General features: G+C 50.1%; 8 protein-coding genes across 8 annotated transcripts; 3 read left to right on the top strand and 5 right to left on the bottom strand.

Annotated features, from left to right (window-relative positions):
• Nucleotides 1–632: 632 nt before the first annotated feature.
• On the bottom strand, nt 633–2,010 carry BKA55DRAFT_194533 (fungal-specific transcription factor domain-containing protein). Its single transcript, XM_046185088.1, has 3 exons — nt 1,560–2,010; nt 1,091–1,505; nt 633–1,042 (listed from the first exon to the last, which is right to left on the bottom strand). The coding sequence occupies exons 1-3, from the start codon at nt 1,846–1,848 to the stop codon at nt 748–750; spliced, it is 999 nt and encodes a 332-aa protein (XP_046043644.1). The 5' UTR covers nt 1,849–2,010; the 3' UTR covers nt 633–747.
• Nucleotides 2,011–2,254: 244 nt separating this feature from the next.
• On the top strand, nt 2,255–2,718 carry BKA55DRAFT_581524 (uncharacterized protein). The gene is made up of 2 exons (XM_046194049.1): nt 2,255–2,284; nt 2,312–2,718. The coding sequence occupies exon 2, from the start codon at nt 2,326–2,328 to the stop codon at nt 2,500–2,502; it is 177 nt and encodes a 58-aa protein (XP_046043643.1). The 5' UTR covers nt 2,255–2,284; nt 2,312–2,325; the 3' UTR covers nt 2,503–2,718.
• Nucleotides 2,719–3,640: 922 nt separating this feature from the next.
• Nucleotides 3,641–4,516, top strand: BKA55DRAFT_524309 (uncharacterized protein; the record flags this gene model as incomplete). Its single annotated transcript, XM_046188713.1, has 1 exon — nt 3,641–4,516. One exon carries the CDS (start codon nt 3,641–3,643, stop codon nt 4,514–4,516), a length of 876 nt encoding a protein of 291 aa, XP_046043642.1.
• A 446-nt stretch (nt 4,517–4,962) lies between these two features.
• BKA55DRAFT_680145 (uncharacterized protein) lies at nt 4,963–6,682 on the bottom strand (the record flags this gene model as incomplete). The annotated part of the gene is made up of 5 exons (XM_046198206.1): nt 6,508–6,682; nt 5,718–6,448; nt 5,294–5,668; nt 5,074–5,239; nt 4,963–4,976 (listed from the first exon to the last, which is right to left on the bottom strand). Exons 1-5 carry the CDS (start codon nt 6,617–6,619, stop codon nt 4,963–4,965), a joined length of 1,398 nt encoding a protein of 465 aa, XP_046043641.1. The 5' UTR covers nt 6,620–6,682.
• A 1,604-nt stretch (nt 6,683–8,286) lies between these two features.
• Nucleotides 8,287–8,658, bottom strand: BKA55DRAFT_581520 (uncharacterized protein). The gene has a single exon (XM_046194048.1). It carries the CDS (start codon nt 8,580–8,582, stop codon nt 8,412–8,414), a length of 171 nt encoding a protein of 56 aa, XP_046043640.1. The 5' UTR covers nt 8,583–8,658; the 3' UTR covers nt 8,287–8,411.
• Nucleotides 8,659–8,761: 103 nt separating this feature from the next.
• BKA55DRAFT_544831 (uncharacterized protein) lies at nt 8,762–9,256 on the bottom strand (the record flags this gene model as incomplete). Its single annotated transcript, XM_046190757.1, has 1 exon — nt 8,762–9,256. The coding sequence occupies one exon, from the start codon at nt 9,254–9,256 to the stop codon at nt 8,762–8,764; it is 495 nt and encodes a 164-aa protein (XP_046043639.1).
• A 518-nt stretch (nt 9,257–9,774) lies between these two features.
• Nucleotides 9,775–10,659, bottom strand: BKA55DRAFT_524581 (uncharacterized protein; the record flags this gene model as incomplete). The annotated part of the gene is made up of 2 exons (XM_046188728.1): nt 9,775–10,416; nt 10,471–10,659. The coding sequence occupies 2 exons, from the start codon at nt 10,657–10,659 to the stop codon at nt 9,775–9,777; spliced, it is 831 nt and encodes a 276-aa protein (XP_046043638.1).
• Nucleotides 10,660–23,235: 12,576 nt separating this feature from the next.
• On the top strand, nt 23,236–24,282 carry BKA55DRAFT_523974 (uncharacterized protein; the record flags this gene model as incomplete). The annotated part of the gene is made up of 1 exon (XM_046188685.1): nt 23,236–24,282. One exon carries the CDS (start codon nt 23,236–23,238, stop codon nt 24,280–24,282), a length of 1,047 nt encoding a protein of 348 aa, XP_046043637.1.
• Between the last annotated feature and the right edge of the window lie 1,575 nt (nt 24,283–25,857).

Below are 25,857 nucleotides of genomic sequence, written 5' to 3'. Positions count from 1 at the left end.
AACCATCTATTAAGATTTACACCCAGAAAACTACCATTGAATCCGCTCAAACCATCTCTGGAAATCGCTGGCGAAAAAATGGCCCAACTCAAGCTCGTCGCCGAACCCAACCTCAGATGCGTCCCATGTAAGCATCGTAGAAAGTAAATCTGACTCAATGTTAAAGTGGCCAATGTCTCCCGTGGCAATAGAGTGGGTTTCCAAGTATTGGTCGGAAGAATTAGGTGCCTGCGAAGATTTTGTATCTGCAATAACTAAGTTGAGTTTGATGCTCATCACGAAAGGAGGGTCAAGACATACCCCAAGCGTTGACTAATCTCAGAAGCTGCCGCAGAACTTTGACACAGCGCAAAACGATAGTGTTGTGGTCGCCAAGCCTCACGAGGGCCTCGGAGGCTTGGTTCAGAGATCGTTTGGCTCGGTCAAGGCGATCAGCACCATCGATCTCTCCTTGAGAGTCTTGGGAAATCAGAAGGCTTCCGAAGACAGCCAGCGCCGCACTAAATGTTACAACGAGTCAGATGGGATCTCCGATGGCTCCAAAGACGACAACCAACACTTACCATAGTAGAGAGTAAACCACCACGCACCAATCAGGTGGCGGCCATGGTCAGGCCTCATCAGGACGGCGTGTATGATATCTATGATGTTCTCTGCCACCTGGACAAAAACCCTGTCGAAATTGGCCTGCATGTTACTTACCGAACCTGTATTGCGGTGTAATAACATGGGTTCCTTGAGCAAAACTCACAACGATCGGATAAAAATTGGACGGTGGAGGAGGAGCTGGACGTTTAGATATCTAAGTGTCAAGATTACTCGGAAGCGTTCGATTATAGAATTCTGCGTCTCTGCGTCTTGTGGTAGTTCACTGACGTTGCAGAGACCTAGCTGCATTGGTAAGCTGCCCTGCCAGTCTGCGAGCTCCTGTCCGAATTGGATAATGGACGTCATGGTAGCAGTATCTGATGTTTGGTCGTCACACCCAAGATTGCTTCCGTAGAGAGTTACTATTATCCTTCCCATGATTCTGTACAGAAGTCTATGGCAGATCAGTGTTTGAAGGCATCGGGGGAAAGGGTGATCTTACATGGAGGCGTTGTAAAATGCAAGGATCAGCTGCTGGACTTCCTCGGGAACTGAATCGCAAGGAGGCAATGGTTGTGGGATATCAAGGCGGATATATTCTTCTGGAATCGCACATGGACGCCCGAATGTCATGCTGAGGCTTCTATAACAACCGGTTAGTATGATCGAAGCACGTGGAGTCCTACTTATTATGCGTGGCCGACTGTGATCTTTTATCTGAATTGGAATAATGAGAATACATCCAAACCATGTGCGTTTCCTGATCTCTTGCTGAAGTGGAGAAAACTTAGAAGCAATATCTTTCGAATGAAGTCCGATAGACATGGCGGCTTTGACGGCGAGACCATGTATAGTCCATGTATGAATGGACTTATGCGTTCCCTGAAGATACTGACTTGTAAGTAACAGGTATTGAACTAGGTTTGGTCAGCTCCCTGTTCATGGGACGTCATCAGGATCTTGGGCCTTGCCTGTCTCAAGCGTAGTGCCTCGCAGCATCTGCATTTGACAAAGCTCTTGAGCGCGGCGGTAGTAGACATCAGATTGCTCAAAATGCAACTCGCTCCCGGAGTCTTCCCAGCATGATGTGCAAGTGGCCATGGCGAGTATCATGTTTAACAAGCCTAACCATGTCCGACGCACATTGGTTCGGAAGCCACTTGCACGAAAACCATGATATGTCTCGAGAAATTCTTGCTCGTGGATATATGGAAACAGAAGCCCCATATTGGCAAAGTATGCACGGATGAGTCGTTGCATCTCTTGATCCGGGGGAAGCAGATTGGCACTGACTTTGTGGGAATCATTTGCAGAGATACCCTACTGTACCAATTACCACTGGTAATGGCACCCAATACCATTTTTTCTGGCCCGTGCACCATTCTTTCGATCTTAGGTTCTGGGTCCGAATACAAAAATTACTCGACCTGTGCGCCTTCCCTCGCTTACATGGTATGGTTTAGTGTACTAATCCCCTGTCGCTGCAAATAAGTAGGAAACGGCTTCATGATGACCTTATGTACAAGGAGATGATCAAATTCAACCCGGCCTAGCTGCCTGCTGTTTCTCCGGAAAGGACAGAAGCTAAAAATGGCCTTGGTCTATGGCCGTTTTCGGTTTTGATGGAAACCCTGTCAAAACCCCCAAAACGGCTTGCTTGACCGGCTGCAGCCATAAAAGCCCCTCAGCACAGATTGACCACACAGGGCTTGATGGCGGGCGGCTGACCCCGCAGCGATGGAAGCAGAGGGCCATCGGGCGTTCAGTGGCACTTGTGACAGACTGACAAGTGCAGGCGAGCAAGTCAAAAGCGGCTCGGTGAGTCACTTGGTGGTACGAGAGGACAATTGCGGCGTGGAAGTGAGGGGAAGCGAATGGGCAATCATTGGCTGTCGTATGTTCCCTCAATTGTGAAGTGACACGCTTTACCCCGCAAACCATGTCAGAATCAAGCCGCTGTCAGGCAGACCGGCCCGCTCCGCGAAGATAGCTAAGACCTGACTAAGGGACTTGTATTAAGGATTCGCTCTCAAAGAAAACAAGCCTTCTGCTGCATTGCAGGTATTGGCTGTAATGGAGCTTCCTGTCTCGCCTTATTATGAATACCGACGAGTTGCTTCGTGTATAGTGCGGCAGCGGGGGATGGGTAGATTTGACTTTGACAGGGAGTTAGCTTGAATTTCTGATTGGTGCTTGGTTACACGTTCAGGCAAGGCAGCACTTTAAGAGCAGCGCGATAAATGTGAAATCGACAAATGTGAGTTTTGTGGCGACAACGCAAGAATATCCCAAAACAGTGAGTGTTTCTGCTGCTTTTGTCAATAAGTTTAACAAAGACGAGATGCCATGGTAGTTTTGACGCCGTGCTTCAGACGGCGATTGCATGGGACGAGCGTTAAATTTATTCATCTTAGTGGTGGGACCAGCCCGGGGGGAAGCCGGAGACGCCGTGGAGAGTGGTGCCCGGCTCATTGTCTCCAAACCCAGCTTGAAGTCACAGTCAATCGACCTTGCTTCTTGCGTGGCAATGACCATCCTTCCTTCAAACCTATTCTTGCATGATGGTCGAAGAATATCTGGGTACATAGGCGCGTAATCAATCCTAGTCTCCCGGCTCTTACCATAAAAGTAAGAGTTGAGAATACTTCCAGCTGATTACGAACAATAAAGATCTATAAGCTTAGAGTTGACAATATGGTCACCTTGCGCAAGGTCATGTCTTGTAAGCGCGCGCCATATGATCGTCTGTCAAGACACCAAAGCGCCTATACAAGCGCCAGGTTTCAGGTTCGTATAAACCTCAAGCTTCGCGCTAGCCAGGGTACGGCGCTTACTATCTATGGGTGCACATCAGGGCAATTACAACGTATATAAGATTGCCTTTGGATGCTGGAGCCGGTACATGACCACATCATCACGCATCTCATTTCAAACATCTGCTTACAAAGGTCATTCCCGTACCATTTATTAAACTTCATTACGAAGTGCTATCGATCCCATCTCCAACCGTCACTTCAATTAACCAAGCAAGTCTTCAAGAGTTTCAATAAGCATGACGATTCTCCAAAGTGGCTTGCTGCGAAAACACTACGAGGAGGCCGTTGACGACATTGAATATAAGTCTTCAGCTTTCTGGATGGCTGTTCTGCAACGCGCCTTTTACGAGCCGGATATCTACTCAGTAACCCCCGAGTCCTCGCCCGATGGATCGCTGCGACGGGTAGACATGGTGGTAAAGCGTTATGACCAGGATAACCACACCCTATCAGCTTTGCTCTGGGTCGAATGCAAGCGTCCAAGTGGCAGTGTGCAGGAAGTTGAGGATCAGGCGCTTGATGCAGCTCGACGCTGTATCCAGAGGGATGGTCTGATGTGGATTTGGGCCATGACAACGGTTGGAGTGTCGTTCCGCATGTGGTTCGTTGATGCACGCGGTGGCCAACTGGTTCCCATGCACGGAACTGCTGCTCAAGCTGATAGAAGACAATACATCGATGCCAACTCGCCTGCGGCTAGCGTTTTCCCTGATGCGATCCAGAGCATCAAGAACGGTTACCCGCTGCGTCAGGCTCCTGTCCTTCCCAGTCAGTCCTTGGACCTGTTGACCTCGAACGATGCTGAATGGGGAGCGTCCGAGAGTTATATGTCGGGCATGCCGACCCAAAACCAGGACCAGTACTATGGGGTGGAGGCTGGTCCTTCTAGCTATAGCGGTAATGATATCGGAGGTCAGCCTGTAGAAGTCAGGGTCGAAAGGATCACCCATGGTTTTTCTCGGGCCCCCGACGAGTATGTATTCCGCGATATCAATAACAAACGGAGGTCGACTAGGAAAGAGAATTGGGAGACGGGCGAGTACCAGGGAGAAAGGGTCTGGTTTTACCACGGCAGAAAGACAACCTACTTCAGCCGTAGAAAAATTGGGTAGTGGATATACTCATCGGGTGTGGCCAGATCGCCTGCACATTGTACAAAACAGCAAGCGCCCATCCTGTAATGTTGACAGGACTTTCTGGTCTATGCTCCTAAGTAGCCAGTCGACAGTTTAATTGAGCCGGACGTTGTCATAAAAGAGAACAGTATGCCGAGATGAGAACCACCACTCTAAAACTCCAACTTGCGCAACATCAAGCCAATGGCCTTCTCCTCCATCCAGAGGCGCCTGGGTCGTGGCACTCGCCACATAACCCCAGCTTTTCTTGGTCCTTTTGCCAGAAATGTACAGCTTATCGGTTTCGCCGACCGCGAAAGGTTCGATGCTCCAGTCTAGGCGGAACTGACCAATAGATTCGCGGTGACCGTCATGATAATAGAGAAGCATGCCAACAACCGGCCGGTGAGAGGCGGAGGCATTGATGCATGGTTGAATACCGGTCAGGCGTCGCATGCTACACGAGGTGTGTACCCAAATTTCGTTGCTCTGCGTATAGGGACAAGGAGAGACAGATACAGGCATGCTTGGAATGTTGTCTTGGGTAGTAGTACCGTTGTCCTCTAGAGCAATAAAGTCTACGTTAAGTGTGCCACAGGCACCGGGCTGATTGTAGTAGACACGGGACGGCTTGCGAAGCAAGGCAGCAACGCGTCGTGAGTAAACACCCGCATGTCCGTAGAGTCCGAATACGGCGGTGCGTCCTCGATTCGTGGTGAACTAACATAATTCATTAGCCTAGCCTAGCATGAGACAGGTGAGAAGAGATCGTACCGTTAGCCCGATGGTTTCAATCTGAAGTATCAAGCGCCCTGCCCGCCTACAGATGTCAGTAACATATTCGCCCTTGCTAATGGGCATGTACATCCAAAAGCAGATGGGGCCGTCGATTTCCTCGAACAAACTTGTGTCTACTTCTTGGCCTTGCTTATGGGATAAGACACTGAATGTCCTGACTCCATCAGTAGCCACAAAGTATCCAAGAATGTCGGGCGCATTGCAATCGAAAAAGCGCATTCGGAGGCCATTGGGGCATTCTTTCGGTGTCTCCAGCGTTAAGAGGTCAATCACCGAGGGTGTAATGGAAACTGGAAGTTGCCAGACGGGGGACCCCTTTTGCAGACATTCGATGTCGCGAATTTTGAACCCCTACATTTACGTTAGCTTGAAATGATACCTCAGGTGTTAAACTACCGACATCAGTCTTGAATACCATGGTGGAGGGTATGTTATACTGAGGCATGTGTTTCCACCACGCGCCTGGCACACTTGGGGGAGCACGACACCATTGTTCGACGTGTTTAGGCGAGACAAAGAAAATTCGACGAATGCCGAGATGATCCTCTGCCACAAACATGTCTTTGTCCGTGTCTCCGTCTTGTACGATAGGGGTAGACAATCGGATTGAGATTTCCCCTTTGGTTTTGTTTCGAGCCTTGTTTCGGAGGGTTTTGATATAGGATCGGCCGTCGATTTTTACATAAGTCGCGTATACAGGTTGATTTAGATCCAAAGTAATATCTGCAGCACTGTCACTGTTGCACCCATCCACCTGCTCTTGTGCTGTGAGGGTGGCGCAATCTTGCAAGAGAAAACCAGCGACCATGGCCCATAGTTCTGTGGGAAGCTCTCGAGGCCAGAGTTTTGCATGTTGCAGTTTGTAGGTGAGAGCTTGTCGGATATACTGAGTTCGTCGGCGCTCCTCAGTCAAAGGCGGAGGAAAAGCGTAGTGTGTAGCGGCGAGGAATTCGGGTGTTATCGCGTAGAAGCGGAATTCATAGCAGCTGGTGTGGAAGCATACTATGGCTTTGGTACGAGACCTGCATTCGTCGGCGAGGCACATGTGCAGTTTGATATCGAGCTCATCGTCGTAGAAGGTTGTGCGTCGGCGGAACGAAAACTCGCAGGAAACTCCCTCGTCGCCAACGTCTGAGAGATAGTCAGTACGATAAGTCGAATGACAAAAGGATAGTGTGTGTATTACGCACCTGCAACAATTGGCTCTCCATCTTCCAGTAAGAATTGGCAGAGTCTACAGCGAGCTTGTGTGATGCAGTAGTAAGGCGTTGATGGATATACAGCGTTGGCCATGGCTATCATGATCAGGAAGTAACTTAAGGGGGAATACGCGACTTGAGAGATTAGATTAGCTCACGTTTTATTGGACAGCGGAATGGATCTTCGGAATTATTCCGCTCCGGCTATCGGTACCATACACACAAACTAGCACCCATTCCAATTCTACTGAGAAAATCATGGGCTTCCCTTTTGCCTCATATATATTACTTCAAAAAAAAGTATTTCATAAATCTGTCATACTGTACACTCACGATTACTTACTCAATGCCAGTATCAATCTACAATGTCTGGTCTGATAAGCAATACATGGTAATGACGTGCGTAATGACGTAGACTGTCGCACTGGGCGTGCTTAAAGGGTTAAAGTAAATGTGTTGAGCAGCAGCAAATGTGTTGATTGATTGTTCTCTTAAGTTGTCTCTTGTGCGGGGTATTCCATCCCGCAGAGTTACTTAAAGCATATAGCTAGATTACTAATGCAGTTGTTTCCTGAGGCCGTGAAGATCATGCCTACCCTGCGACAGAGACCCACTTCTTCCAGCTCAAGCAAAGACTTCATCTCAACAACTTGTTGATTAAAAGAAAAGGTCCCACTTATCGCCCTAAGTATATATTCACACTGTGTACGCTTTTGTACATGACTGATAGCCCGGAAGCTAGCGTACTTACCTGACGGAGTTCAGCGATAGTACTTACGACTCGCACTGTCACATTGTCTCCACTTCCCCAGATTTGCGCCCTAACCTCCAGGCAGCAGCGTCGGCCGGTCCCCCATCATCATGCAACTGATACACTCTACCAAAGTAAAAGCGAGAATGCCCCCAGGAGTTCAGTAGCTAAGCGAGGTGAACATGAGGCCTAGGTCTCTCGTCTGGCGTCAGTAAGGTGCACCTTCCCAAGTTTGATAAGGACAAGAACCTATGGGAATGAGTTGGACGTCGTTCCTACGCCTTTTTACCATCAATTGTAGTTTGTACTTGGACCCTCGTTTCCGCTCGCATAGTTCTCCTCATCGAGATACCCTACTCTTCTGTTATAAATTGTCGTGTAGCCCAAACTGTCGTCTTCGCCTGACCATTCCTACGTGAATGGTTATTTCCATCACCAGAGAGATGGTCTGTGCTACGGTACCATGCTTCCGAAAGCTGCTCGAGTTTGACCCCGACGACACGCCTTCCGAACGTATGTTCAGAGCCACTACTAAGCACCCAAGGATGGCTCGCCATCGGATTAGTAGTTTCCCAAAATTCAACCTGCAAACGACTATCTGGCCTAAATTTTAACGGCATAACGTACAATCATCCCATGCGAATGTAATCGTCATGATGCCGTCTGTGGGTCTGCATCACCCTCCAGGGCCTCGTTAACCCCACTTGGGAAAACATATGGCCACGATTCATACTAGATACGTCGGAGCGGTATCGTTTCAAAATCACAAGATTAGATAATATATTTAGAGTAACAAGCCGATAAAGATGAAATTACCCAGTCGACATATAAGTTTCCTTTCACTCCGGTTTGGATTACTAGTTACGGGCTGTTCTCGAATCGCCTATCAAGCAGTTTCGTTCTTATTCATTCTTATCCACGGACAGTCACGTTTATATAGGCTAGCAGATGATATATACCTGAGATCAAATCTCTGCACGCCAGTCCCAATTCCGTGACTAAAATATGCGTTACTATCGCGGTTCAAAGGCACAATAACCGTTCTGAATAATTAAAAAGACCTCAGCACAGCCGTGTTTATCAAACCCAATGTGCTCCAAGCGTGTCCATTATCCATTATATTTCCCAGATGATACCCGTATCATCAACATAATGCCTGGTAGTGCCTATACCACAAACCATTCCACTCAATCAAATCAACTTTAGGTTCAAAGTTGATTTGATTGACATATGATGAGCGCTGATTCCATTCCGCAGAGTTAAAGTATACCGCTAGATTACTATTGCAGTTGGTTCCTGAGGCTGTGAAGATCATGTCTACCCTGCGACACTTCTACATGGATGGCGATAAAATGAGGGGAAAACAATGTAACGAGATACAACGTGGTGGGCCCTATGAGCGTATCCTCCCGGGCGGAATAAATTCATTCATTCATTCTACATGGATGGCACGGGCCTTCGTGGAAGAAACGCAGCGCGTTTCGTGTTCTCGATTTACGGGCCTAGATGGAAATGCGCCGCATTTCCAGACGAGAAATTTGGGGTAAGAATGTGGAGATTCTGATTGGTGTAGAAGTGGAAATGCGGCGCATTTCTGGTCTTCATTCTTGAGTAGGTGTTGTATGTGGCTGGCCAATATGTGCTCCAATCTCGATCGAAGTTGGGGATCGACAAGCTTCCACTTCTCGAGACAAGGCCATCGCTCCTGCTGGTCGAGGGGCTCTCGGGGGACCCTTGTGTGTTTGGAGCTCCGGAGGGGCCTCCGGTCTCCTCGGCTGCACCGCTTTCAGCCAACTTGGTAAGGTGCTCCGCTAGGATCTCCACAATGCTCGACTTCCACGATGCCACCTTTTGCAAGGGTTGCTCGTTTATGTGCTGGTAACAGTACATATTCGTCTCAAGAACTTTGAGGAGACCTTCAAGATAGGAGTCATTCAGATAGACACGCGGATTGACAATCTCATCAATCGTCAATGCACAATTATACATTCGTTCCCCGCTAATTCTGTGCTTACAGCGCGAAACAGACTCGCAGAAGCATGTATGTCAACGGCCGTGTATAGACGAGATACCGATACGTAATGTCTGTGACTAGATCAGGCAGGAAACGGACAACATAGAATTCGTTGTTAGTGGATATTCGGGTCTTATAATGTCTCGTGATCAGACAAAGCCGCCCACTATACAGGCAGATGCCAGAGAGCTGTGAAGCCGTGTTGCCATGACGAATGGTTAAAAGCTCCGTTGCCCGGACACATTGTCCCGATGATAAGTGGCATAATAGTAGGATCGTCCTAAGAAGATCGTTATGTGCATCGATATAGCTGCGTGACCGCTAAGATCTGGTTGGCTGGAGGGATTTCATGCTAAGAGCCGAAAAGGCTAGCTTAGTGACCGTGAAATTCAAAAGGGTAATTTCTGCTAGTTTTATTTAGCGCCTAGCGCCTACACCATGGTGTATAGATTATTTTTAATAGGAAGATGTGATCCATGAACTGGCGATATAATCATGCCGATTGGTGGGACTTATGGGGCACGCGTAATGAGGTTGTGAGGGTCGTTACACAGAAGGCAGTCCGCAGAGCTTCATCCCCCAAAACCTGCTCAAGCATGTCCAGAGTAGCTTGCCAGCCAGGCTCCATGAACCGAGACATAAATATCAATCGTTTTGCCGCCTTATCAACTCCCTCCTTCTCCTTCACGACCTCAGCCCTTGCAGCCTCAAGCTGACCGAGTCTCTTGGTGACCAGCGCAATCTCATTTTCGGTTTCGGAAAGTCCGGCTGACCTGTTGTCCAGTTGACTTTTGACGATAGTATACACTTCTTGATGTTCGACTATAGCCTTTTTTCGCTTGTCTAGGAACGTGCGAAGTTCGTTATCTTTTGGATATTTGTTGAGGACATCTTCGAGGTCTCTGAGCATTTTATTCTCGGTGGCTGTTGTTTTCTCAACATCCTCGAAGGCTTCCTGGGCTTTTTTCAGGTCCTTTGCTAGCTCGTCCTTTTTAGAAAAGAGACTACGCTCAAGAATGGTGAGTCTGCGATGTTCATCGCTGATAGATGTTAAGAGCTGCTCGAAGCTTTTGATGTGCGGTGCTAAGGCAGTCGAGGCAGCCTTCAAGCTTTCTTTGAACCCATTTCCAGAGGGCTGTAGAGTAGTTAGGTTATGGCACAATAAACTTGGTTGGGGGATCATCCTTACTAGAAGTGCGTTCCAATCTAATGATCCTGACATTTGGAATAGTTGGGACTGGTCGTCCATAGTCTTGTGTCTCTTTGCTGAAGGAGCTGTACGGAATTCTGAGCTGTTCGCTGCTGTCTGATTACAAGATATAAATGTACTTCCAGATGATGATCGAGCCGGGCGCTTGAGAGCAATGGGACGAGGCATGGATGGTTGGCTGCTTGCTGAGTGGGAGTATAGTGCTTGAGGAGTCCAGGCTGATGATGGCGGCTGGTTACTTAATCGTTGAACCGTCTGCATGGAGCTCTGCGAGCCTCGTGAAGTCTTTGGGGCAAAAGCCGCAGTCGTATACTCAGAGCAGTGAACAGTGCTCTGAGGTGTATCGCGAGCAGATCGAGAAGGCAGCTGAAGGCTCCCCCGAAGACTCGTGTTTGGTTCTGCTGCTGCGGAGTTGGAGTTTAATCTTGTAAGACAGGTTTCAGATTGTCTATTCGCTTGAGCCAGCTTTGAATTTTGATTCACGCCGATTGAATCATCGGTTGGCTCGTTGTCTTGAGTTTCAACGACATCTTTGCTTGGCGAGCGACATCGTTCTCGGGATGCGCTATGCTCAGGTTCATCTTCAATTTGCTCATCAGCCTCATCCTTCCCCATAGTCTTAGAAAGATCAAACGCTATGATTTCATCGACTGGTTCAGAATTTGCCTCAGTTGCCTCATTGTCCACAGTCTCATCATGATCATTACCATAAAATTGCTCATCCACTGTCGCATGTTCCCTTGAGCGCCGTGGATGCCTATTATCGGGAATAGTGCGCTGCCCTGCGGGAAAAGCTCGCTGAGCTGGATAATCTGGCGACGATGTGGCATTGCCGTTGAGAGACGGTCTATCGCGCTTGCGCACTGATGATAGGTTAAGAATCATAGTAAACGGTTACAAATGTGCCCAAAATACATTTGAGCGCAATGGCGGATGAGACTGAATGTGGTGAAAATGAGTTGATGAGAATGAGCAACGAAAGCGTAGTGATAAGTTTGTTGATTTGATTGATTGATTGATTTGATTATATCCTACTCGGTTGTAATCATCTAAACGATTATGCCCGGATAACGGGGTCCGGCGAACAGCCGAAGTCTCGCGGATCAGTATTGTTCCGCGGTGCCCCACTTCGCCAACGTCAAACATCGTTGGCCAGCTGTTCCCAAAATTCCCGCTTTTCTCTCTCTAACCACTATTTACATTTGCTGGCAGGCCCATGTACGCAGTGGTTTAATGCTAATGGATCCTTGATTCGAGGCTCTCTCGGGTTGTGAAGCCCTCTCTTTCGCGACCGCGTACCTACAGTCTCCCCCCAGTGCTCAGCTTTGTCTATTAAGGTCTCGATCCAGAAATTGCCCAAGGATCTGAGTCAGTTCGATGAACTTGATTGCCTTGGCGGCTGCATTGCGCTCGTTCAGTAGCTTCCGGAGATTGTTGCGTCCTCGGAGTCGTCCCAGTTCCTGGTCCCGGAGTTGGCGGTGTCGACGGCAGCGTAAAAGGACGTGCGCTACCGTTTGTCGATCCGATCCGCAGGGGCATCTGTTGCTGGTGATACCTGGTACTCTTCGGCCGAAGAGGAAGTCGTTGAAGCCTATCTTCTCTGTACGCAGCTGCATGAGGAGTGCGCTGCGCTTCTTGATGAGCCCATCGTGCAGGTCCAAGACCTTGCGCGAAGGTTTGGGCGCGTGCCTGAAGGATGCTCGGCCGCGTGTTTCGGATACCCAGCTTGTCTCCCATGATTTGATGGTCTCTTTATGAGACCATGTCTTCATGGTTGATCGAAGTGGGTATAATTGCTGTGGTTCTACTGCTCTCGGTCCTGTGAGGCTGCCTTCTCTCCAACCTGTCGCTTCTTTTGCTGCTCGATCTGCGTCTTCGTTGCCTTGGATTCCTATATGCGCAGGGACCCATCTGATCTCGGTATTCAGGTCTTGTGTTCGGAGTTCGTCGATCTGTTGCGTGATATTCTTGAGCAGGTATGCGCCTGATTTGCCCTTGGGCCTGGCGGTGGATCGAATAGCGGCCTGGTTGTCGGTGTAGATCGCGACCTTGCTTCTTCTGTTGCCTTTCGATCTGTCTTCTTGTGCGATCTGGAGGGCTAGGCTGATGCCCTGAAGTTCACCGGCGTAGACGGTGGAGGTTGTCTCGTCGCCCATATATGCACTCTTTGTTTCTTGGGTAGTGGTGCAGACCGCGGCAGCACCGATGCTGCCGTCGATGCCACTACCATCTGTGTAGATGTGTATTGCATCCAGCTCGTCTTGTATGATTTGCTCGTGTCTGGCTTGCGCTTCCTCTATGCTTGCTTCGATGAACGTCTGTGGACCTTGCCACCACGGGGGCACTATGTAAGGAGTGATGTGTTCTTGTCTCCGAATATTTGGCCCTTGGCGATCGGTGATAGACTGCTCGATAGCTCTTCTCGGGCTTTTCTTGTTTCTTCTCGTTTCCCCTTCCGTGGGCCCATGATCACCCGGGCCGATCCTTCCAAGAGCGTTGACATTGTGCTTGAAGATCTGCAATTCGACTGGTAGAAGGTATGTTTCTATGTCAAGGGCCGGTATGGACGTTGCCTTGAACGCCCCACTGATCACCCTGGAGGCTCTTGCCTGTAGGCTTTGAAGCTTGCTCAGTGTTCGCTCAGTATATGGCTTGTCCCTGGTCCTCCAGTTTGCATTCGACCAGGCAGAACAGGCGTACATCATCTGTGGCACCGCCACTCCTTTGTAGATCTTGCGCATCTCTCGCATTGTCACACCCCAAGTTGAGCCGCCGAGGCTGCCTAGGGCGTTGACTGTCTTGGTGACCTTGCGTTGTACTTCGTCTATGTGTTGTTTCCAGGTGAGGGTGGAGTCCATGATGAGGCCCAGGTACTTGCATGTTTTCTTTGGTTCGATCATGCCCCCATCTTGTCTGAAGGGGTTCCTCTACATCTATTCTTGTTCTTGTCCTCGTGAAGTGAGTGAGCTGGAACTTGTCTGGCGCGAAGATAGATGCATGAGTGGCCGCCCACTTCTCTGCGACGTGGAGTGCCTCTTGTAGCTTTTTGCATGTCTCTTTCGTGGAGTCTGCCCAGGTCAGGATAGCCACGTCGTCTATGAAGCCGGTTGTCATTGTGTCTTCTAATTCTCCGCACTTTTCTATTAGATCCGCGTTGTAAAAGAGGTAGAGGATCGGTGATAGATTTGATCCCTGTGGCTCTCCTGTCTCCAATCTGTAGGGTTCAGATGTGAAGCCATCAATTGATAGCTTTGTTAGTCTCGGGCGCAGGAAACTTCCGATCCACTTGACTGTTCTTTCATCTATCCTTCTCTTCCGCAGATTGTGCAATAGGCGTGCATGTGAAATGTTGTCAAACGCCCCTGATACATCCAGAAGCAGTAGACTTGCCACCTTGCCTTGCCCAGTGTTCCAGGCGTCATATATCTTGTCGATGATGAGGTGAAGGGCGTGTTCTGTTGATCGCAGCTTTCTTCCACCCATATGGGTATCGGGCAGCAAGCCATGAGTCTCGGCGATGTAGCTCAGCCTCTTTGCTATCACCGCTTCCATGATCTTTCCTGTAGTGTTTAATAGAGCGATTGGCCTGTAGGCCTTTGGCACGGTATAGTTGTCTTTCCCTGGCTTCCTGAGGACCACCGTTGTGGATTGTCGAAAGTGTTCCGGATAGTAGCCAAGGGCGAGGGACTGATTGAAGATCTTGGTGAGATGGTGCTTGATCCAGGGAGAGGCGATATGGAGTGCTTTGTTCGCGATGCCGTCTGGTCCTGGAGCCTTGAATGGGGATGATTCTTCAATAGCTTCTTCTATCTCTCTCGTAGTTATCGGTGGCATGGTTATGGGAGCAGGGTAGTTGGCATTCTCTATGTCTTCGAGATTGGTTTCAGGTGGCACTGGAAAGAAGGTCTTTCTGAGAAGCTCTGCTTTTTCGTTTGGGGTATTTGCTTGTTGCTTTGTGGCTGGATCAATCAGTGCTGGTGTTACATTCGGACTTTGGTTATGTCTGTTTCGGGCCCATTTTGCTACCCGCCAGAGGTTTGTTGGGGATTGAGAAGCTTCTTCTATCCTCTCGCGATGGTTCTGTCTGAGCGCTTTCTTGATGGTTCTACCTTTGTGATTTCTCGCCGTTCGGTATGCTTCCCATGTCTCTTCGGTATGGTATAAGCTGTGTTGCCGACGGAGTCGTTTTGATTGTGCCAGTACTTTGGCGCATTCTTCATTCCATCCTGATTTCGATCTAGACGATGGAATCGTCGTCGGTACTGCTTCCTCGACAGCTACCGTTAAGGCTATCATCACTTCCTCCACATGTCTATCCAGAGCTGTCTTCGTTCTTGGTCTTTGCTGTGGCGGAAGCTCCCGCTGCAGCACGCGAGTGAATGTCTTTTCATCTAAGGCTTTCCAATTTCGCCGGGGCTTGGCCATCATTTTGACGATATTCAGGTCTAGTGAGGTGACGATAGGTAGGTGGTCAGAGTCGTGGTCCATGTTTGTTTCGATTTCGCACTGAATCAGTCTGCCCACCAGGCCCGCCGTCGTGAGGCATAGGTCTATGGTCGTTCTTCCGTCACGCTCTTCATATGTGATAGTGCCTGGGACAAGATTGCTCGTGAGACAGTGATCTTCGATGATTGTGATGAGCTCGGCAGCATTAGGATCCGCTCGCTGGACCCGGTCACCTCCCCACAGCTCGTGGTGTAGATTGAAGTCGCCAATGATGATCTGTTCATGTTGGGATGATTGTTCCAGTGCTTTGCCGAGAAGGGGTAGCGTGCTCCCTCTTTCGGTTGCGGTTTGTGTCGGGTTGTAGACATTGTGTACCATAATCCGTTGCTCTTCTTCTGTTCCGAGTCTTAGGTTTAGTGAGCCGAGATCTCTGTTTGCCTCTTCAAAGTGCCACCTGGAGTGATCGAGTCTCTTGTTGATGAAAAAGCAGACCCTGGCTGGAAGGGTTTGGTCTTTGTCTGGGTAGCATAGGTGAAATTGATCCTTGGCTGGGTGGTGAGTTGTCGTGTCGAATGGGTTCTTCCAAGGCTCCTGGATAGCGAGGATGTCGTATCGTCCTATGTCGGGATCTCGTAAGAGCGTGGCCATGACTGTGTCTTTGGATTTTCTGACGTTGTACTGTAGTATTGTAAGAGTATTTTGTGTTAACATTCTTGGTCGTCGATTTCCATCTGTTGACCATGCTGTGTGGTTTGTCTGTTGACGTCCAGTGCTTCCAAGACCCTCCTGGAAGCGGCTGCCGTTCGTCTTGGCCGCTGGCTCCCCATGTTTACGACGATCTCGTTATCGGGATTATCTGACGCCACCTGGTCACTGCCAGGGTTCGCTCTTTTCTGTAGCCTCTTGGTAGGCGACCTGCTCCGGGTCGAACTGGCGTCCTGGGGTCGGCCTGATTCCAAAATAGGTCGTCCTGTCCTGGTGATTGTGTTGGTGTTGTTTTGCCGCTCCCGCGTTCTGGTTCCGGTAGATATCCTGGTGACGAAGCTTTCTAGCTCTAGATGATATCTGGGCCGCAGTTTAGAGGCCGCTTTGGCCTTATTGACCTCCTGCTTCCTGACAGGGCATTGGTTATTCCAGGCTTCGTGTACGCCGTTGCAGGCCGCACATTTCCGTGGTGCGTCCCTATCGCTCTTGGTTGGGCAATCCCGGGTAGGATGCTCTTGCGCGCAGTAGCCGCATGTTATTGTTGCCTTGCACTGGGTTCCTATGTGGCCATATTTGTGACACTGGAAGCATTGTCTCACGCGGCACTGTCTGTCATAGAGTTCGCATTGGAACACCTCGCCTTGCCAAATGAGGCCCTCATCAATAACTTTATTCGCATCTTCCGGTCGTGTGAACTCGACCACGACCGAAGATGCTGATTTAGAGGACGAAGATCTCGTCAGCCAGCCTATGTACTTGATCTCCGCAGTTGGTATGAAAGGCTTATTATCCTGCAATAACCCATCTCTAATGAGTTCGAAGTTATCCATATCCATCGAACTAGTGCGTACACCATGTACCAAGACACCATACGTCGGAATGCGTACAGTGGCACCGTTTCCGATCCTTTGTTCCCAGTCTTCTGCAAACTGTCTAAGCGCTACCATGTCCGATGAGGTGGCCGTCTTGATGCTCAAGTCACCGCTCCTGAGCTGATTGGAGGATACTACCTTGATCTTCTCTATGTGTTCGTTGCTGCTTTGTGCGATTGCGAGGTCTACATGTGACTTGAGGCTACGGGGACTCATCGCTCTGATGTTGGCTATAGTGACAGGGTCTCTGATGTTGATGATGATCTCGCGTACGGTCTGGACAGGTGATGCTTTCTGGTTCTGTGGGTTATGTATGCTTGTCGCCAGCCCTCCCCTCGCCATCACGTTGGCGTAAGTGGGCGTGATGCTAGCATGGTTTTGCTGGCTCACGAGCTTCATGTCTCTGATCATTTTCATTGTTGCTTTACCGATTTCCGTGGCTTCTTTCGCGGCCGTTTTTGCGTCCATCGCAATTTCTGAATGACGTTGAACTACTTCCATGGTTTGTTGAGCTTTGGTGTTTGTTTCGTTGAGCTCATTTTTGAGGCTGTTGACGTGATGCGCTAGGCTTTCGGCTGCGGCTTTTGTTTCGACTTGGCCGATTTTCACTGCTTCGTAGACGTGACCAAGATCGGGCGTGCTCTGCATTTTGACGATGAGGGTGAGAGCCCCAATGAGGGCAACTCGAACTCCTCGGGATGCAACGGGTAGACCATCGCCGTTGTCGATGGCTGACAGTGCCTTTTGGAGATATTTGCTCAAATTTGTGGCGTGCTCTCGGTAATCAGTGGGCCAAATTTCGTCCTGGGGCCACGGGGTCGCCATGATGCCTGAGTCGCACTGGGTAATGCGACCGACACTGGGCTATCCAATTCACCTTTCGGAGCGGTGTTGCGGCGCTGTAAATAACTGTTGTTTTCAAAAATTTCGTTCTCGCTGTTGTTGAAGTTTTTCGATAAGTTTGTAACGCTTGAGGTAAAGGGTAAACACGGTTCACTTACGTCACGTGTGTTGGCGTGGCTCGGTAACAAATCAAGTCTACCCCCTGTAATGTGGGGCAAAATAAATCAATTCTCCTACAATTGATTTTGGTATGTAGGACTAGAGAAGACTTCACTGCATTTTTAACTACACGCGAAGGGATCAGAAGAATCATCGTTGGTTGGGAGAAAATTCGTGGTGGAGACTGCCCGTCATGGCGGACCCAATAGGGGCCGAGATCGTAGTGGAGCAGGATGACGCCCCCTTTTCGACGCCAAAGAGACCGAGTCGAATGGTGAGGCCAACGAGCAAGGTCCGAGACACCGCGCGACAATTGGAAGACACTGCCAGAGAAACGCGAAAAACTACCCGGCAGACGACGCGAAATGTACCGGCCGAAGAACAGATCGACCGACCGACCGAAACCCGAAAGAGTAGCGGCAGTGGCAGCAGCAGCGATGGAAGGGCAATGCTGCAGAAGGCGCTGGATCTCCTGGCAGAGTCGCGTAGGGAGACCAAGAGGCTGCAGGAAGCGCTGAAGGAACAAATGGAGATGACCAGGGAACTTAAGGAAGCTGTTGCAAAGCAGGAAGAGACAGTGCACGAGATGGGCAAGCAGATGGTGGAGATCAAGGATCAGATGACCGAGGAGCTGCAGCGCGTCCGCGAGCAGCTCGAAACTATCGTTACGAACGCAATGGACGGACCTCAACGATCGTATGCTGACGTCACACGACTGACACCGTTCTTACCCCACAACGATTTGAGGACCTTAGCCGCTCCTCTGAACCCCACAGACGTGCTTTACTGCACGATTGACGTTTCAAGACTAGAAGAAGATGAGGCTAGGCTCTCAGCCGGGATGATCCGAGCGACAGTGGAGAACGAAGTCCGCGCCGAACTGGATGATCCCACGTGGCGATGCCGAGCGGTGACTAGGGACCCAAAGAATCCCCACCGCGTCAGGATCACCTGCAGGGACGAGAGCGAGCATGAGATTGTGAAACGCGTAGCGGAAACAAAACTGGCTCTAGGAGCCCGCATCCTACGAGACGACCTCTACCCAATCAGAGTGGATAATGTCAACCGTATTGCAGTGCTAGACGAGAGGAACGAAGTTCGAGCTGAGACTACTGAGATGCTTGGCCGAGAAAATGATACCGAAGTTGCCAAGGTAGCATGGCTCAGCAAGAGAGACATCCCCAAAGCATACGGCTCGATGGTCGTATATCTCAAAAAACGGTCAGAAGCTAGGCGATTTATTACCGAAGGATTCTTTGTAGCTGGAGGAGAATCCGGCACTACGAAGACGTTTGAACGTCGTGACCGCCCCAAGCAATGTTACAACTGCCAACAGATCACGAATCACAAGGCTTATCAGTGTGATAGACCACAAGTTTGCGGAAGGTGCGCGCAAGAAGGCCATCACCACAGTGCATGCACAGGAATGGTTCCGAAATGTATCCCATGCGGCGGCCCCCACGAGTCATACAGCAGAAACTGTCGGAAGCTCTATCCATCACAGCATGAATAAAACTTTCCAGCTGTTTCAACTGAATGTCAGGAAACAAGGACCGGTACACGACAGTTTGATGAACGACAAGGACATTCAGGATGCAACCGTATTAGCCATCCAAGAACCCCAGGCGCGGAGGATCCAGGGTAGACTGTTGACGACACCCATGGGGCACCACAAATGGGTCAAGATGGTACCTACGACAGAAAGGGAAGGTAGATGGGTGATTCGGAGTATGCTTTGGGTGAACAAGGAGGTGGAAGCCGAGCAGGTGCCGATAGACTCCCCAGACGTGACGGCAGCGGTTGTTCGGCTGCCAGATCGTCTGGTCTTCACGGCGTCCGTCTACGTACCTGGGGGAGACGCCCAAGCTCTACAGGACATATGCTCTAAGCTTCGTAAAGCTATTAAAGAGGTGAGACAGAGATCGGGGAGAGCGGTAGATCTGGTCATTGCTGGCGACTTTAACCGCCACGACCAGATGTGGGGCGGAGACGATATATCAGTGGAGAGACAGGGCGAGGCGGATCCTATCATCGACTTGATGAACGACTTCATGCTTAGAAGTCTACTTCGCCGGGGCACAAAGACATGGCAAAGCGGAGACTACGAGACAACCATTGACTTGGTTCTGGCTTCCGAGGAGCTTGCGGACGCAAACATCAAATGCGCGATACATAGTACAGAGCACGGGTCAGATCATCGCACGATAGAGACGGTGTTCGACATTTCGGTCCCGGGGCCGAAACAAGAAGAAAGACTTCTGTTTAAGAATGCACCTTGGAAGGAGATCAATAGCAGGATCACAGACACGCTGAGGAGCAGGCCGGTGGGGAATACTGTGCAGCAGAAAACGGATAGATTGATGTTGGCCGTCTTGGATGCGGTCCAGGCATTAACGCCCAGAGCCAAACCGTCGCCATACGCAAAACGATGGTGGACCAATGACCTCACACAGCTGCGGCATGTATACACGTACTGGAGGAATCGAGCTCGAGCCGCAAGGCGTGCGGGACAGAACACTGCAGATCTCGAAGACACGGCAAAGGCTGCGGCGAAGCAATACCACGATGCTATCCGACAACGGAAGAACACGCACTGGAAGGAGTTTCTGGCAGACAATGACAACATCTGGAAAGCAGCCAAGTACATGAAGTCTGGGGATGACGCAGCTTTTGGAAAGGTACCGCAGCTCGTCAAACCAGATGGAGCAGCAACAACGAGCCATAAAGAGCAAGCCGAAGAACTACTGGCGAAGTTCTTCCCGTCATTGCCAGACACTATCGAAGACGAAGGACCGCGACAACAGAGAGCCCCAGTAACGATGCCCGACCTGACTTTGGAAGAAGTGGAACGTCAACTGTGGGCGACAAAATCATGGAAGGCACCAGGAGAAGATGGGCTACCAGCGATTGTCTGGAAGCAGATCTGGCCCTCGGTGAAACACGACGTCCTCGCCATCTTTCAGGCATCACTGAAGGAAGGCGTTATACCAAGACAGTGGAGACATGCTCGAATCATCCCACTCAAGAAGCCAGGCAAAGATGATTATACGATCGCGAAAGCGTGGAGGCCGATCTCGCTTCTCGCCACGTTGGGTAAGGTGCTGGAATCGGTCGTCGCCGACAGAATCTCCCACGCGGTAGAGACCCACGGGCTGCTTCCGACCAACCATTTCGGCGCGCGGAAGCAACGATCAGCAGAGCAAGCCCTCGTACTCCTGCAAGAACACATCTTCTCGACTTGGCGTTCACGCCATGTCGTGAGCCTCGTCAGTTTCGACGTGAAAGGCGCATACAATGGTGTGTGCAAAGAGAGGTTGCTGCAGCGGATGAAGGCGAGAGGGATCCCTGAGGGTCTCTTGCGCTGGATCGATGCCTTTTGTTCAGAGCGAACTGCAACCATTGTAATTAATGGCCAAAGTTCCGAAAGCCGACCTCTACCACAAGCAGGACTTCCGCAGGGGTCGCCCTTGTCGCCGATACTGTTTCTATTTTTCAACGCAGATCTAGTGCAGACTCAGATCGATAGAAATGGTGGTGCCATCGCCTTCGTCGATGACTACACGGCGTGGGTATCGGGACCGACAGCCCAGAGCAACCGGAGAGGGATACAAGCGGTCATTGACAAAGCTCTTGACTGGGAGAGACGCAGCGGTGCGACGTTTGAGGCGGAAAAGACGGCGATCATACATTTCACCAGGTACACAGGCAGAGTAGACTCAGAACCATTTACTATTAAGGGTGAGAGAGTCCTTCCGAAGGATCAGGTCAAGATCCTGGGGGTCATCATGGACTCACGGCTTCACTACAAGCAACACATCGCAAGGGCAGCAACGAAGGGTTTAGGAGCTGCGATGGAACTGAAACGACTGAAGGGAATGGCTCCCTCGACAACGAGGCAGCTTTTTACAGCCATGGTAGCCCCTGTGGTGGACTACGCCTCCAACGTCTGGATGCATGCGTGCAAAACAGTATCGGCGTATGCCATCCATCGAGTATAAAGGGTAGGAGCGCAGGCGATTATAGGGTCCTTTACAAACGTGGCAACGGCAGTAGCCGAAGCTGAAGCGCACATAGCGACCATCCATGAACGGCTCTGGAGAAGAGCGAGCAAGCTCTGGGTAGACATACACTCTCTACCACGAACCAACCCGGTCCGGAATCTTTTACGAGGAATCAAAGCCTTCAGACGCTTCATATCTCCACTCAGGCGTATCGCGGATGTATGCAGAGAGCTACCAAAGGATACCATGGAAGTCATCCAGCCATTCACCCTCGCGCCATGGGAGGCACGCCTACAAGTCATACTGAACAGTCAAGGAGAGGAAGAAGAGGACAAGAACAAAGAACTAGCCAAAGCAGGATGGGCGGTCAGGATAGCGACAAGCAGCTCCGCGCGGAATGATCTGGTCGGCATGGGAGGAACTATCAGAATCCCCATATCCGTGGCAAGAGCCGGCAAGATCAGTGAAACCTTTTCGGTCACCCTGGGTACGAGAGAAGAACACAACCCGTACACGGCCGAACTGGCAGCTATCGCTCATTGTCTCAACCACCTGCCAGAGATGAAGTATCGAGTCATTGTGATCGTGACAAGTAACAAATCGGCTGCACAAGCTATAGGTAACCCCCGCCAGCAGTCAGGTCAAGGACATATACGAGAGATATATGATGCTATAGAGAAGCTTCGAGAAGATGGAAACAGAGTCAACCTCATCTGGCTACCACGCGACAGCGAGCTCAAAATCCAGAAGACAGCCAAGATGTCAGCTCGTTACGCAACGGAGCCGTACATGACACCGCGGAGAGGAATGATCAAAGCAAAGACCACAATTCTTAATCGAACGAGGGCAGATCTACGAATGGAGAGGAAGCTACCAGATGGAGTGGGCAGGCATTCTAGAAGGGTCGACTCGGCTCTGCCTGGTAAACATACCCGCCTGCTGTACGATCAATTATCATGGAAGGAAGCCAGCGTGCTGGCGCAGCTTAGAACCGGAATGGCGCGACTGAACGGCTATCTATATTAGATCAGGGCAGCACCGACGGATGAGTGCCCATGTAGGAGGGCAAAGGAAACGGTAGAGCATTTCCTCTTTCGATGCGTGAAATGGACGACACAACGCAAAGAGATGTTTTAGTGTACGAATGAGAAACGCGGCAACCTCTCTTTTCATCTGGGAGGTAAGGCAGCATCAGACGGACAGGAATGGACGCCAAACATGGACGCAGTACGAGCCACAATCAGATTCGCGATCGCTACAGGTCGCCTAGAACAGAGATGACAGGAACACCACTAACCTAGCAACATTTATCAACACTAACCGATAACCTACGACGCCCTCAAATAGTCAACAGCAGGCACCGCTTCAGCCACCGAAGATAGGAAACTGAACACTTGGAGGAATTGGGCTTCAAGTTGACCTGCTACTACTAACACCAAGGAGGACCAAGAAGAAGAGCGATGACTAGACTGGAAGGAACAAGGCGAGAATCGTATGGGCTTGACGAGAGCAAGGCAATTCCTAGCGAAGTGTATGTACCTTTAGCTTCAGAGCCCATTGGGCGTTGGCCTACCGGGCGTAATAGACTTGTATTACCGTAACACTGGTCCGTGCACGCGTGACATCTCTAGCATATCCAGCACTGTCGCAAACATCGCAAGAGCACCAAGGCAGCAAGATCCCAAGGCACTCCTTAAATACTAGAATTTAGTCCTATAATGGCTAATCATACACTTCTCGATAATCTGCACCTCTTCTATGATACTGGCGCCCGACTCCTAATCTGCACCAGAGACAGCTGTCAATTCGCACTTTCCAATGGCCCATCCCGCGTAACAACACATCTCCGCGACAAGCATAACGTTTCCACCGAAGCAAGAAAAGGGCTAAGCCAGCTTCTTAAATCTCTATCCCCCAGGCCGCTAGACCCTGATAGTGCATCAACTTTGGCCGATGGAACGGCCGAACACGATAAGCTACGAGTCTATGAAGGCTTCGCTTGTATTAACTGCCAGTTTCGTACCATAAACATTCAGTCAATACGGCGCCACCAGTCCAACCCACCGGATGATTGTGGATCTAAAGCCAGCCCCAGTCGCTCCAGTCGCCGTCGCGACCTTGACCAGCAGTTTGAGTGTGTCTACCTGCAGACATGGACCACTGGGTCAACACGGAGATACTGGATCATCAACAGAGGTGGAAGTATGATCCGGCAGGTAGATAGCCCTGCAGTACAGGCTCACCTGCGCAGTGTGCTGACACGGGAGTTCAACCGAGGAAAACTTCCCAACGAGATGACGGCGGCGCCTCCAGTCGCACCGGCCGACACGACGGCATTTGCATTACAGACGCCTTGGCTGGAACGAACCGGCTGGGATCGAACGTATAGCAATAAAGACCGCCGTGAAGTACTTACAGCCCTAACACGTACCTTCACATCTCCAGGCAGACGGGAACATTATATCGGACACGGCCAACTATACGGTCTTGACGAAGACCTCGTGAGCCCAGGTGAGGATGAGGATAGGATTGCCTGCCTTGTTCGTCTGGTAGATGTGATGATATGCTGGTGCGAGGAGACAGCGAGGAAGACAAGCCGACACACGCTCTGCTGGCTCAGAAGCACAAAAGCGTCGTCAATCTATAGCAAGCCTTTCACCCTCGTGCAACCATCATCGTCGACCAAGTACCGGCTCTATCCTAGCTGCGAGGCGGATACAGGTCTGAATCCAATGGAAAACACATACAAATCAAAACCACGCTAATGAAGACAGGGACCTGAATCCATTGCCCCCAACGGATTCAGGTCGACATTTTTAAATGTCAAGAAAAGTATACTTTAAGACCACATATCAATTGGTAATTATCAGGACATATACCATTTTAACTTTGAGCCATATGAACTTAGTATTACGGCATTACGATCGGTTTGAAATATGGTTGATTGCATTCAGCGTCGTTGAAAGTGGATAGCGATTGGCGAGTTATTTTGGCCAAAGTTGGTCCGTGCATCCCGGCATGTCCAGGTATTAAGTAAGAAGGTAAGCAAAGTAAGCAGGGAATAGCGATCAAGCCAGAGCAATCCATAAGAGCAGGAAATCTATAATGCCTTGAGGAACGAAATGCCCTTATGCCCCACCCGCCGCTCAGGGTCGGAATGCTCGCTTTCCATTGGTCAAAACTAAAACCGCTGGAAACTAATTAAAACGCTGGGTGCCAGCTTCGCCCCGCGACCTTTAAAACTTTGAACAGCCTTTGTGATTGGTGGTTTGCGTCCGTCCAGCTCTTCCTTTGTGCGTGCCTGTTCGACCCGTCTGGTTCTTGCTCGAACGCGTGACGAGGAGAGGAGACCGTTAGTGTCTTCCAGAAGAGCCCTCCCGCTTTTCCTATCCTATCCCTTTGACTGGCGTAAGGCAACACCTAGGTCACGAGCAGGGATTCCAACCAATCATAGAGTCACAAGCTCAAGGTACGTTAAGCCCCGCTTAATTTAAGTAATGCCAGAAGTCCCAATATTTTCCGGAGGTACAAACAAATACCTGGCATGGCTTACAGCCATACCGGGATTTCCGTATTTCCCCTCTGTTGCCGCTGGTTGCGGATAAAGGTTTTTGCTTCGACTGTATCTCCCCAAGCCGTATCCCTTTGCAAGCCTTACAAACAACAGGATTTTTATTACGGAACCATTCATGTTGCGATGTAGGCGTAAACTCATCCCCAGTCCGAAATCTCAGTCTCGACTGACTACTAGGCTCATACTTTGCAACAAGGTCATTAACAAGACGCTGCCGCCACTCCGCTTGAGACTTCTCTGGCTTCCACCGTGGGTTTCCTCGTTGCTGTAGAATGAAGCTGTTGATCAGGGCTATTTCTAGCAGGAAGTCCCAAGCTAGGGCCCTCCAGCCGCCCCGACGAACACGGCGATCAGGGCCCCAGTAGGCTCGCATTTGATCGCCTCGATCCACGGCATTCATTTCGTCATTGTAAGTAGCAGCGATAGACGGAATTGAAACCACTTTGACTTGCTCCTCACCGAAAAACTCCTGCATTGGCCGTGCTGCAGGTTGGTCTGTTGTTGGTCGTTTCCTTATATGGTCAACCCGTTCATTGCCTGTAAATACGGTGGATAAAAACAACACAAGGGCATTGTCTTTCCAAGCGATCTGGTTGGCCTATCCAAAGTCGAATCAGTAAGGCTCATCTGTAAAAGTTTGTCTCCTTGACTAACTAGGTTATCGGCTGTTGGGATTGCTTTAAGGCAGTTAAAGGGAATACTACCAGCAGCAGTATTATCACCAGCTTTGAGCTTGACGAGCAGCCTGTAAAGACCACAGTTCCGG

This window comes from Fusarium redolens (assembly GCF_020744475.1).
Source record: "Fusarium redolens strain MPI-CAGE-AT-0023 chromosome Unknown BKA55scaffold_20, whole genome shotgun sequence".
NCBI lineage: Eukaryota > Fungi > Ascomycota > Sordariomycetes > Hypocreales > Nectriaceae > Fusarium > Fusarium redolens.
The sequence above is the reverse complement of the archived record's forward strand: the minus strand, read 5'-3'. Positions and strand labels throughout refer to the sequence as shown.

Coding starts and splice junctions, on each gene's coding strand:
- BKA55DRAFT_194533 (XM_046185088.1), bottom strand. CDS start 1,848: ATGCAACGACTCATCCGTGCATACTTTGCCAATATGGGGCTTCTGTTT. Junction 1,506..1,559: donor AGGCACTACGCTTGAGACAG/GCAAGGCCCAAG, acceptor GACCAAACCTAG/TTCAATACCTGTTACTTACA. Junction 1,043..1,090: donor GCATTTTACAACGCCTCCAT/GTAAGATCACCC, acceptor GATCTGCCATAG/ACTTCTGTACAGAATCATGG.
- BKA55DRAFT_581524 (XM_046194049.1), top strand. CDS start 2,326: ATGGAAGCAGAGGGCCATCGGGCGTTCAGTGGCACTTGTGACAGACTG.
- BKA55DRAFT_581520 (XM_046194048.1), bottom strand. CDS start 8,582: ATGATCTTCACAGCCTCAGGAACCAACTGCAATAGTAATCTAGCGGTA.